This window comes from Pan troglodytes, chromosome 8, assembly GCF_028858775.2.
Source record: "Pan troglodytes isolate AG18354 chromosome 8, NHGRI_mPanTro3-v2.0_pri, whole genome shotgun sequence".
Classification (NCBI taxonomy): Eukaryota; Metazoa; Chordata; class Mammalia; order Primates; family Hominidae; genus Pan; species Pan troglodytes.
The window spans coordinates 92,749,060-92,761,871 of record NC_072406.2 but is presented as its reverse complement, the minus strand read 5'-3'; the positions used below and the strand labels follow the sequence as shown (position 1 = coordinate 92,761,871).

The 12,812-nt window shown below is 43.9% G+C and overlaps 1 protein-coding gene across 2 annotated transcripts in view; it reads right to left on the bottom strand.

The window, feature by feature from the left end:
• The window catches only part of SH2D4B (SH2 domain containing 4B), a 107,225-nt gene that overhangs the window by 44,964 nt on the left and 49,449 nt on the right, over window positions 1-12,812 (bottom strand). For both annotated transcript variants that reach the window (XM_054659754.2, XM_001153936.7), the window contains exon 4: window positions 11,857-12,004. In XM_054659754.2, coding sequence (XP_054515729.2) covers window positions 11,857-12,004 — 148 coding nt within the window. The remainder of the gene's footprint in view (window positions 1-11,856; window positions 12,005-12,812) is intronic.

Sequence of the window (12,812 nt, the reverse complement as noted above, 5' to 3'; positions counted from 1 at the left end):
CCTGCCAGGTAAGGCCCTGAGAAGTGCCCTGCCTACTTTCCTTACTTTCTCAGCTCAGTGGGCTCCTTCCCTCGCACACACGCGCGCGCGCGCACACACACACACACACACACACCACTCTGCACTGTAGCTCCACCACACTCCCACCAAGCTACAAACCTGCCTCTGTGCAGCTGTGTTCACCAACTCAGACCAACCGGGTCAGCTCAGAAATCTCAGGCCCACCCTACTCCCCTGCCCAGACAGAAAAAGCTCAGTGTCCTGTAGAATTCAGATGATCCGGTTACATCCTGCAGAGAAACTCCATGCTTCAAAGCAACATTAATTTGTAGTAATCCCTTGGGTGAATAGAACAATGTCCCTGAAAATTAATGAATCATCCTATAATATGGGGAAAGGCATCAGTAAAGATTTGAATTGTATGTGAAAGTGCATGTGTTTAAATTCTGCTCCGTGTGATCTTGGGCAACCTGAATTACCTTATCTATACTTTCTTTCCTTGTCCATAAAGTGGTGGCCTGACTGGGTTGCTTTGAGATGTAAATGGGACAGTAAATGGCGGGCTTGGAAAGCCCTGGCATGGGCTAGGTTTATTAAATATTATCTGTTATTGTCGTGTTTACTGTGAGATAAAGAAGCTGAAACGGCACCTTTAGAAAGGGTCCATCCCTGAGTGGAGGTGGGGAAGTGATGTGGGAGCAGAGGAGATGTGTGGAGTCAGGGGCTCTTGTCAGAGAATGGAAAAAATAAGTGTGAGCAGGAAAAGCCTCTGACCCCTGGGGAGGGAAAACAGGCAGCCGAGATGCTGAAGGGTATCACACAGGCCTTTTGTGACTCGGCCTGCAGGAGCCACGGTCCCTTGGTGGAAGAATGGGTTTGGCACTCAAGATGAGGTAAGCAAAGTTCGACAACAGCTAAACTTGGGCCAAGGGAAAGGGCTCTCTCAACCCTTATCCAAGGCTTCTGAGGTCGGCAGCCAACCACCCTTGTGGTCCTGAACCCTGCGGGCAACGCCTGATGGCTGCCAACAGTGACCCCCTGTGGCCTCCAGGAGCCACTGCAGGAGTTCCTTAAGACCAGAGCACTTCACACCCATGTGAATGTTGTAATGACTCAGCTTTGGGGAACCATAAAGCCCCCAGGGATTCCTGAGCTAATTCAAGAGGAGAGAGGACCCTAAGCAGGACACTAATCGGCCACCTGGGAGCTCAGGCTAGCATTATTCTGAGTTATAACACCAAAAATATGTGGCACCTAGAGTTCAAGGAGAGTTTCAAGTCAGTTATGTCCAAGGAGAAACTGCACGATGTCCCATCCCATCAAGGGATAGAGAAAGCCCTTCTTCTGTCTTCTCCTTCAGCTGTCCTCCCAGCCCAAAATTCTGCTGTGCCCACTCCACTCCCAGCCCAGACTCTACCCCCACAAGCCCCTTCCGGCTCTACCTGTCTCAAGCCTACAGCATTTTAGTATCACTGACCCCGACTCTGGTGCGCACTCCTTTTTAAGAAGAAAGGAAATGGAACCCATATCACTGGACCCTGACCTGGGCCTGAGCCCACGTTTCCCACTCCGCTCTGTCAACAACCTGGCAAGAAGTGAGACAACCAGTGTGTAGATTGTTGGTTAAAGGCCACAACCAGAATGACACAGGTCAAGGAGCCACAGGTGAACACAAGTCCCTCTGACAACTCCAAAGTCCTGCTTACATTTCTAACCTAGTAACAGCAGCAATGATAAATGTCCAGTTTTTACAAATAATATCATTTCTCAAGTCAGGCTAGCTCATCTCTAAATCTCTGGGCAACTAGATGTTATCTAACTCCACACTCCTACAAGTTCACAGTTGAAAAACTATGAAATGAATTTCTGTGCCTGATGTATTCAGAGAGTCTCAGAAGCCAGAGCTCTGCTGAATAACTGACTGAATTCTCTGTTGAACTGAATAACTAATGGTATTCAAGTAATACTAAATGGGATAATTTCCCTTTTTTCTAACTTGGAAAATTTAATTTGGGTGTTTTATCAAAAACTGCTGCTCCCCCATAGATTAATGGCCCACTATATCTTTCATATTAAATTAATTGAGTGCAGAATGGTTTTGTTGAATGTGAATGACAGGCTCTGGAGTTTAACTCATCATTCTTTAAGAAAGGCTAAGATGAGGAACTAAAACCACAGGGCCTGAATGATCACATCTTTTCTGTTTTCAGAGGCTTTCCCATTTTCAGTTGCCACACCGTACATTAATGAGCAATCAAGCAGCTCCTGGGCCAGACGATTTCCATTCTCCATCCCTAATGAGAAACCAGCCCTGCTCTTAACTTTCCGTCCCATTGTGTAGCTAAAAAAGAAGAGCACTTCATGAACACAGACCTTTACAACTTAGAAAGCACTGTTACTTCCTCTCTCTCATTTTACCCTCCCAACAGGCCTCAGCTCAACATGATTAACCCCATTTTACAAATGAGGAAACTGAGCAACTGAGCAAGAGCTTGCTCAAGGTCACACTAGTAAGCGGGCAGAGCTAGAACAGGACTCCCAGTCCAGTGCTCCTTCCCACACACTGCAGTAGCTTCGGGTGACAACTTTGTAATGGCTCACGATTTTTTGTCAGTATAAACCTTTGCTCTGCCTCCTCTTTCCACCTGCCTCCTCTTTCATCCTGAATTTAAATGAATGCTTTTTAAACTCTTTCTCATCTTATCTTTCAAGCCTCATTTTTCATCACCAGAACCCCAGGCTGCCACCACACTGCAACACATGCCATGACCTATGCACACAATGATCTTGCTTTGCTCAACACAGTTCCCTCTGCTATGACACCCTGTCCCACCTTCTTCGCCCACCCATTTTCCCTGAACCAAATGCCATTTCCTCTGCAGGGCCTTTCCAAATGCTCTCCCTTCTGAAAGGGATTCACTCTCTCCCCGTGTATTTTATTTTATTTTATTTATTTTTGAGATGGAGTCTCGCTCTGTTGCCCAGGCTGGAGTGCAATGGCACGATCTCAGCTCACTGCAACCTCCACCTCCCGGGTTCAAGAGATTCTCCTGCCTCAGCCTCCCAAGTAGCTAGGATTACAGGTGCACACCGCCACGCCTGGCTAATTTTTGTATTTTTAGTAGAGATGGAGTTTCACCATGTTGGCCAGGCTGGTCTCGAACTCCTGACCTCAGGTGATCCACCCGCCTCAGCCTCCCAAAGTCCTGGCATTACAGGCATGAGTCATTGTGCCCAGCCTCCCCATGTATTTTATACGAACCTATGTTGGCACACCTACCTATTGAACTGTAACTCGGGCATGTAAGCCTCTTTTTCCAGGCTGAGATTTTGAGGGGAGGAAATATGTCTAATACAATGGTTGGCATACAGTAGGAGCTCAATTGATGTACAATTGTCCCTCGGCATCCTCAGGGGATTGGTTCAAGGAAACCCCTCCTCCACTCCCCATCTCTCATGAATACCAAAATCTGCGAATGCTCAAGCCCCTTTTATAAAATGGTGTAGGGATTGCGTATAGCCTATGCACACCCTCCCATATACTTTAAATCAGCTCTAGATTACTTATCATACTTAATACAATATGAATGCTATGTAAATAGTTGCTATACTGTATTTTTATTTTTATTGTTATGTTATTTTTATTGTTTTTTTCCAAATATTTTCTGTCAGAGGTTGAGTGAATCCGCAGATGCAGAACCCAAGAATACCGAAGGCCAAGCGTATACTGTTGCTCCTCAGTCTTAACTGGGTGCAGATGACAAGCATCTCCCCCAAGCGGCAGGAGGAAGCATTGCAGGGAAACGTTCTGCGAGTAAGATCAATGTTGAGCTACCCACCAGCACTGAACTTCAGTAAAGATAGAGCCTCCATCTGCCTTTATTCTGTTATTTCAAACAAACTTGTTATAGACTGTAATGTCTGCTTAGTGTTCCCGCAACCTCAGCCACCCCTCGGCAGTCCTTGGAATGCCCCGCAGTAACTCCACAGGACGGAACCCATGAGGAACTACCTGTGCATGGACCCCTGGAGGCCTGTGAGGCCAATGACCAAAGACATCCCTCCTACAGGCTGCTTTTGGAGATACCTAAGCTGCAGGCCAGAACACTAGGCCAAGAGTAAGGAAAAAGAAAAGCCTTCATTTGCGCCTGATGCCCCGACCTCCCTATTGAGTCTGAGTCTGAGATTCCTTATCAGTACAGTAGAAATACCAATGCTCTGCTATGAGGCTGTTCTCGGCTCATGAGCATTGACTGTCCTAACGCTTTGTGAACTCTCAGGGTTTGGGGCATTCAGATGAATTTAGTGAGGGCACAGTTTTTAGCAGTATTTGGCAATTCTTAAAACAACTCCAACCCATGTGTGAATGGGCATGAAATAGTTCAACAGCAGCTGCCCAGACGTTATCAATGAGCAAGGGGAACACTCTCTCCTGAGCGTATGCCCCTGAGGCATCGCCTAGGAGCTTGCCCCAGATAAAAAAATGAGCTTTGACCACAATGTTGCATTTGTATAATTTTAACTCTGAAAGGAAGAAGTAACTGGTAACAGTGAAACCCAGGTCCCAAGGCTGGAAGAGGTCAACAGAGAAAAGGAGGCATGGTCCTGAATATAAACAGACCCCACCCACATTTCCCTCCCCAGCCCAAGGACACACCAATACCCAAGTAACAAGGAATGGAGACTTAAAAGCAAAATCCCACTGTAATTTCAACTGCATACACATGCATTCCATAATGTGATTCCATTCTCGTTACAAATAGAGGGAACCAATCATTTTCCATCTCCCACAAACCAATGATAGGACTACTCCCTGAACACGCTATTAAGGAGGGATTAAAGACCTGGGTGGACTCGCCACTCTGGTACTCCAGGAGGAGAGGACAGAGGAGTCTGTCCCCTGCTTACACTGCTGGAGTGGGCCTGAGATTTGACTCTTATCTGAATAGCACAATCTCTTAGGCTTTCATTGATTCAAAGAGCCTCTGAGTACAGCGGTCACTCAGATAGGAAGGGAACTTTCCTTAATAGAAAAAATAATCTCAAGCTAAAGGCAGCCACTAGGCCAGGGCAATAGTGTTGAAAATATATTACACACAGCCCAAAGGATTTCACAGAGGGGTCCCTGAAGCCACAAGATGCGGGGAAGATTCAGGGGGCCAGGGACCATGGGCCCCCTCACTCTCCTCACCCGGGCCAGCTGCTCACACCTTCTTTACCTAGTGGGCTTCAGCATAAACATATGTGAAAACAGCAGCCATAGGGGAGCTTGGAGAGCAAAGACAGCCCAGTTTTCAAGCTCTTTTGTAAATACAACACTAAGTCCCTAGGAGAGAGAAACAGAAGACCTGGTTGAGAGATGAGGCTTGCACTGCACTGTGCTGGCATTGCTACTCTGAGGCATCTGCATACAGGATAATCTCTGCTCTGGGCCTGGGCACATAGCCCTTGGTCTGCCAGGGCCCAAGAGACCTAGGAAAATCTGATTGAGACATCAATGCTGAGAAGCAGAAGGAACACTGGTGTCTTAAAAATTGCAACTGCCTCATGGTGCAAAAATTGTACAAAATAAAAATTAAATTTTAAATTTTTTTATTTTTATTTTTTAGATTCTGTTTGGTTTATTCCTTTTCCAGCATTTGATTACATGCTAGGTCACTTGGAATAAAAAAAGATTCAACACAAAATTAAATACTTTCCACACATCCACCTTCCCAACTGCCCAGTTATGGCCCCAGATTTGTCCCAGAAGTTCTGGGTGTTTTAGGACTGGCACCAAATTAATTATATGTCAGCTTAAAAAGGTATCAGTGGAAAAGGTGAATTAAGGACGTCTGAAAATCCTCTCTTCCATAAAACAATGAAAACACTGGAAAATCCTCAGAGCCAACTTTCTCAGATTGTTAGAAATTAACCAAAGGCCTACAGGAATTCAGTGAGCGTTTATTCAAGAGGAAAAGGTTCATAACAAGTGAAGAGACTAAATTCGTAATCAAAAAAAATTCCCGTAAAGAAACCCGAGGACTAGATGTCTTCACTAGTGAGTTATACTAAATATTTCAAGAAAAATTAATTCCTCTTTACAAATTCATCATGAGAAATAGAAGAGGAATGAACACTTTCCAACTTGTGCTTTGAGGCTAGTATTACCCTGACACCACAACCAGACAAAAACATCAAAGAAAATAAAATTGCAGACCAATATCTCTTATGAATACAGATGCAAAATCCTCAACAAAATAGTAGCAAATGGAATTTAGCAACATATAAACAGGATTATATGCTATAAAGAAGTGGGATTTATCCCAGGAATGTGAGACTAGCTCAGTATATGAAACTCAGCCATGGAATGCACCACGTTAATAGAATAAAGAACAAAAAACATATGATCATCTCAACAGATGCAGAACAAGCATTTGATAAAATCCAACACCCTTTCATCATAAAAACACCCAACAATCTAAGAAAGCATGGAACTTCCGGAACCCAAGGTTATGTATGAAAATCCACAGCTAACATCATATTAAATGGTGGCTAACATCTGTAATCCCAGAACTTTGGGAGGTCGAGGTGGACAGACTTCTTGAGCTCAGGAGTTTTAAGACCAGACTGGGCAACATGGCAAAACCCTGTCACTAAAAAAAATATATATAAATTAGCCAGATGTAGTGGTGTGCATCTGTAGTCCCAACTACTCAGGAGACTGAGGTAGGAGGGTCACTTGAGCCTAGGCAGTTGACGCTGCAGTGAGCTGAGATAATGCCACTGCACTCCAGCCTGAGTGACAAAATGAGACCTTGTCTCAAAAAACAAAACAAAACAAAATAGTGAAAGACTAAAAATTTACCTCTAAGATGAGAAACAAGAGAGGGCTGCCTTTTGCCACTTCCATTCAACATAGTATTGGAAGTTCTAGCCAGAGCAATTAGGTAAGAAAACAAAATAGAAGGAATCCAAACTGGAAAGGAAGAAGTAAAACTATCTCTATCTGCACATGAAATTATCTTGTATGTAGAAAATCATAAGGAATACACAAAAAGATACATTCCAGCTAATAAACAAGGCTAGTAAGGTTACAGGATACAAGATCAATATACAAAAGTCAATTGCATTTCTATGCACTAGCAATAAACAATCCAAAAACGAAACTAAGAAAACTATTCTATTTACAATAGCATCAGAAAGAATACGCCATTAGGAACAAACTTAGCAAAACAAGGGCAAGGCTTCTACACTGAAAACTATAAAATATTATTGAAAGAGATTTTTAAAGATTTAGATAAATGGGAAGACATTCTGTGATCATGAATTGGAAGACTAAATATTGTTAAGATAGCAATATTCTCCAAATTGATCTACAGATTTCATGTAATCACTATCAAAATTCCAGCTACCTTTATTGCAACAATTGACAAGCTGATTCTAAAATGGAAATGGAAATACAAAGGACTCAGAATAACCAAAATAATCCTGAAAAAGAAGAACAAACATGGAGGTCTCATACTGCCCAATTTCAAAATGTACAAGAAATCTACAGTAATCAAGACTATGTCATACTGGCATAAGAAACAGACATATAAATCAATGGAACAGGATTGAGAGTACAGAAACAGGCCAGGCATGGTGGCTGATGCCTGTAATCCCAGCACTTAGGGAGGCCAAAGCAGGCAGATCGTTTGAGCTCAGGAGTTCAAGACCAGACTGGGCAACATGGCAAGACCCTGTCTCTAATAAAAATACGAAAAAAAAAACTAGGCATGGTGGTGCATGCCTGTGGTCCAGCTAGTCAGGATGCTGAAGTGGGAGGATAGACATTTGAGCCCATGAGGCAGAGCTTGCAGTGAGCTGAGATCACACCACTGTACTCCAGCCTGGGTGACAGAGTGAGACTCCGTCTCAAAAAAAAAAAAAGAGACAGAGAGACAGAGTACAGAAACAGACATATTTTTGGTGAATTGATTTTCAACAAGAGTTTCAATACCATCCAATGGAGAAAGAATAGTCTTTTCAACAAATGGTGCTTGGACAATTTGGATGGCCATATGAAAAAGAATTAAGTAGGAACCCTACCTCACACAAAAATTAAATCAAAATGGATCAAAGACCTAAATGTAAGGGCTAAACCTATAAATCTCTTAGAACAAAGATAGGTGTAAGCCAGTGTGACCTTCCTTGGATTAGGCAATGGTTTCTTAGGTAAGACACAAATCATAAACAACCAAAAAAATGGATAAATTGAACTTCATCAAAATTAAAATTTTTTGTGCTTCAAAGCACTATCAAGAAAGTGAAAAGACAACCCCAAAGAATAGGAGAAAATATTTGCAAACCGTATCTCTGATAAGAAATTAATATCCAAAATATATAGTGAACTCTGGCAACTCAACAACAAAAATTCAAAAATGGGTAAAGAATTGGAATAGACATTTCTCCAAAGATGATATATAAACAGCCATAAAGCACATTTTTAAAATGTTCAACATCATTAGTCATTAGGGAAATGCAAATCAAAACCACGATGAGATGTCACTTCACACACACTAGAAAGGCTTTTATAATAAAAAACACAAAAAATTACAAGGGTTGGCAAGGATGTCAAGGAATTAGATCCCTCATACATTGCTAATAAGGATATAAAATGGTGCAGTCACTTTGGAAGACAGTGTGGCAGTTAAGAGGTGAGACCTTTAAGAGATGATTGGATCATGAAGACTCTGCCTTCAAGAATGGATTAATCCTTTCGTGGATTAATGTATTAATGGGTTAATGGGTTATCATGGGAGTTGGTTAGCTATCAAGAGAGCAGGCCTGTATAAAAGCCAGTTTGGACTGGGCATGGTGGCTCACACCTGTAATCCCAGCACTTTGGAAGGCCAAGGCAGGTGGATCACCTGAGGTCAGGAGTTCCAGACCAGCCTGACCAACATGATGAAACCCTGTCTCTACTAAAATTACATAAATTAACTGGGTGTGGTGGCACACACCTGTAATCCCAGCTACTAGGGAGGCAGGAGAATTGCTTGAGCCTGGGAGGGAGAGGTTGCAGTGAGCTGAGATCACGCCACTGCACTCCAGCCTGGGTGACAGAACAAGACTCCGACTCAAGAAAAAAAAAAAAAAAAAAAAAAGCCAGTTTGGCTCTTAGTGTACCTTCCATCTCCATGTGATGCCTTCCACTGCCTCAGGACTCTGAAGAGTCGCCACTAGCAAGAAGGCCCTTACCAGACTCAGCCCCTCAATCTCAGACTTCCCAGCCTCCAGAACTATAAGAAATAGATTTATTTTCTTTGTAAGTCACTCAGTCTCAGATATTCAGTTATAGAAATAGAAGACTAAGATACCATATGACCCAGAAACTGCACTCCTAGGCATATAGGTAATACTCAAGAGAATTGAAAATATATGTTCACACAAAAACGTGTACATAAATGTTCATAGCAACATTATTCAAAATAGCCAAAAAGTGAAAACAACCCAAATGTTCATCAACTGTTAAGTGGACAAACAACAATGTGGTATATGCATACATTAGAATATTATTCAATCATAAAATGGAAGGAAGGAATGATATCTGCTACAACATGAATGAACCTTGAAAACATTGTGCTAAGCAAAGTCAGACACCAAAAGCCACATAATGTTTTGGTGTCTGACTTCACTTAGCACAATGTTTTCAAGGTCCATTCATGTTGTAGCATGTCCATCATAGGCAAATCTAGAGACAGAAATTGATGAGTAACTTCCAGGGATATGGTGGGGGAAGGAGTAACTGCTAATTGGTAGTTTCTTTTTGAAGTGACAGAAATATTCTGGAATTAGTGGCGATGATTGCACAACTTTTTGAGTATACTAAAAACCACTAAATTGTACACTTTAAAAGGCTAAATTTTACGTATGTAAGTTGTATCTCCATTTTCAAGTCTATTTAATGAATCTGGCATAAGATTAAGACATGCTGAGGACCAGAAGGCTGGCCAGTAGAAGACACCTCACATCTCTGCTCTCCCTGTATGGCCCCAGTTGCAATCATCAGTCAAGTGTACCATCACAACAGCCTCCTCCTTGCTCTCTTCCCAAAACCCTGCTAGATCGTGTCACTAGCCTTTGGAAGTTTCCCACTGTCCACGTGTATTAATCATGCCTTTTCATTTTCTGTATTTTCTGATTTTTTGACATCTGAGGCCTTTCTGATTCTGGAGAGATTGCCCCTCCCAGGAATAGCCAATTCATAGGGACAGTAAAGGGCTTGCCCACAAGTGCACCTTCATATGCAAACCATTCAATTGGAAGCCCAACCCACAACTACCTCCCTTGTTGGGCTTTCACACTCTGAGCCACCGTCTCCCTGCCTTAATCACCCCACTGCCAGATGATGCAAAACTAGAGACAGCCCCTACACCCAAGAGCTCAGTTTAGTTATTTACACTGGCCAATCCGAAGCCTGCCTAGCCTGCCTCCCCTTACCTTTCCCCAGGAAATCACAATAAACACTCTTGCCCATGTTTTCCCCCACTCCCTCTGCCTCCTGACCCACCCTGGGGCTTCCCCATGTGGCCCTGCATGGCCTGCCGTGCCTCCTGTCTCTAGGGACCTGTGAGTAAAAACGTCTTCCTTTACAAGTGTCATTTCTGGGCCTGCATGTCTTACCATACCCAAATAAAACAAATCCCAGGTACATAGGGAAGCACCGCCCTCCAAACTTAGTTCCACCTTCCCTTCCCCACCTGGCTTCTTGCCAACCTGACACTCCCCAAACTCTCACCACCCCACACTTCCCAGGCATGCCGTGTTCCTTTGTCACCAAGCCTTTGCCCATGCTGGAGCCTCTACCTACAGTGCCCTTCCCAGCCTTTTTGACTTGCTTATTCCTGTGTCACCAGCAAGCCTCACTTCATGACACCTCTTCTGGAGACCCACCAGGACAACCATGTTGTATGTGCTACATCCTCCCTTCAAGCCCTTAGTCTATATATCTGTCTGCTGCTCTTGTTGATGAGTTTCTACAGGATGAGGACTGTGATTCCTCATCCCTGGATCCCTAGGGCTTAGCACAGAGCCAGGAAATTATTGGCAACTTAGTAAAGGTAGAATATGAGACAAGGTCTCACTCTGTTACCCAGGCTGCAGTGCTGTGGCACAATCATGGCTCACTGCAGCCTCGACCTCCTGGGTTCAAGCAATCCTCCCACCTCAGCCTCCCGAGTAGCTGGGACTACAGGCACATGCCACCACCAATCTCAGCTAATACTTCTTATTTTTTTGTAGAGACAGGGTCTCACTATATTGCCCAGGCTAGGCTTTTATTTTTTTAATACAAGAAATATCCCCGGCTGGGAGTGGTGGCTCACGCCTGTAATCCCAGCACTTTGGGAGGCCGAGGCAGGTGGGTCACCTGAGGTCAGGAGTTTGAGACCAGCCTGGCCAACCTGGTGAAACCCCATCTCTACTAAAAATACGAAAATTAGCTGGGCGTGGTGGCGGGTGCCTGTAATCCCAGCTACTCGGGAGGCTGAGGCAGGAGAATCACTTGAACCTGGGAGACAGAAGTTGCAGTGAGCCGAGATCGCACCATTGCACTCCAGCCTAGGCGACAGAGCAAGACTTCGTCTCAAAAAAGAACAAAAAAAAAAAAAGAAAAAGAAAATGAAATATCCCCAACAGGCAGGTAAGCTCTTCAAGGATGAAGCCTAACTTACCCTCTAAATTCTTAGCAGGACTGAGCACATGGCCGGGTCCAAGTAAAGGCTGATGGGGTGAGTGAGCGAATGGAAATGACGAATGAGTACATCAGCAGTGGGAGGAGGTGGGTGGGGAGGCGGGACTGGTCTCCCTGCCTGAGGCACAAGCTCTACTCACACTGTTCTTCCCACTCTCGCTCCTCTTTCTCACTGGCTTGGCAATGCAGCTGAGCCTGCTTCAGGGTCCAGTAGAGCTCCTTCGCCCTCTGCTCTTCCTGGAGGCGAATCTGCTCTTCTCCTCGCTTCCTCTCCTCTTCCTCTTTCCTCTAAAATGTCATGGGAACAGAACAACACGAGATGACCACAACACTTCAGAGAAACGAGAAAGAAATATCTCTGGGATTCTGCAGTGGATGGGGCTGAGAGTGCAGCAGTGGCCTCTCCAGCCTCAGTCCCTACATGTATGAAATTGAAATTACCCAGTACTCCCATAGACAGTTGTTTTTGGATAAACGCAAAAATTATCACTTCTGGTCTTAAAGCTTGAAACTTATATTTGTTTTATTTGAATTGCTTCCTCAGGAAAAGATCCCTCAGGCCTCTCAAAAAGTATCAAATTACTGAAACTCACCAGATCACCACAACCAGACTATGAGATGCCTGACCCCTCAATGAGATGATTGCTTCCTAACTCCTCCCTAGTTTCTGTTTTCTTACACATTGTTACATTTCTTACCTGCTACACAAACCTCTAGTTTTAGTCAGCTACGGAGATGAAGATGGATTTGAGGCTGAGCGCTCCCATCTCCTCAGCTGCAGCACCTGATTAAAGCCTTCTTCCTTGGCAATACTCATCATCTAGGTGATTGACTTTCTGTGCCACAAGCAGTAGGACCTGGATGGAACCCTGGTGTTTTAGTAATAAAGTGGTGGTGATCGTGCCACCTAACTTAACTGACAAGGTGGTGGTGAGGAGAAAATGGGTTGAAACAGGTGGAATGCCACAGAATACTACACAGATATAAAACAGAATGAAGTCACGTCCTCTGCAGTAACATAGATGCATCTGGAGGCCATTATAGTAAGTGAACTAACACAGAAACAGAAAACCAAACACTGCATGTTCTCACTTAT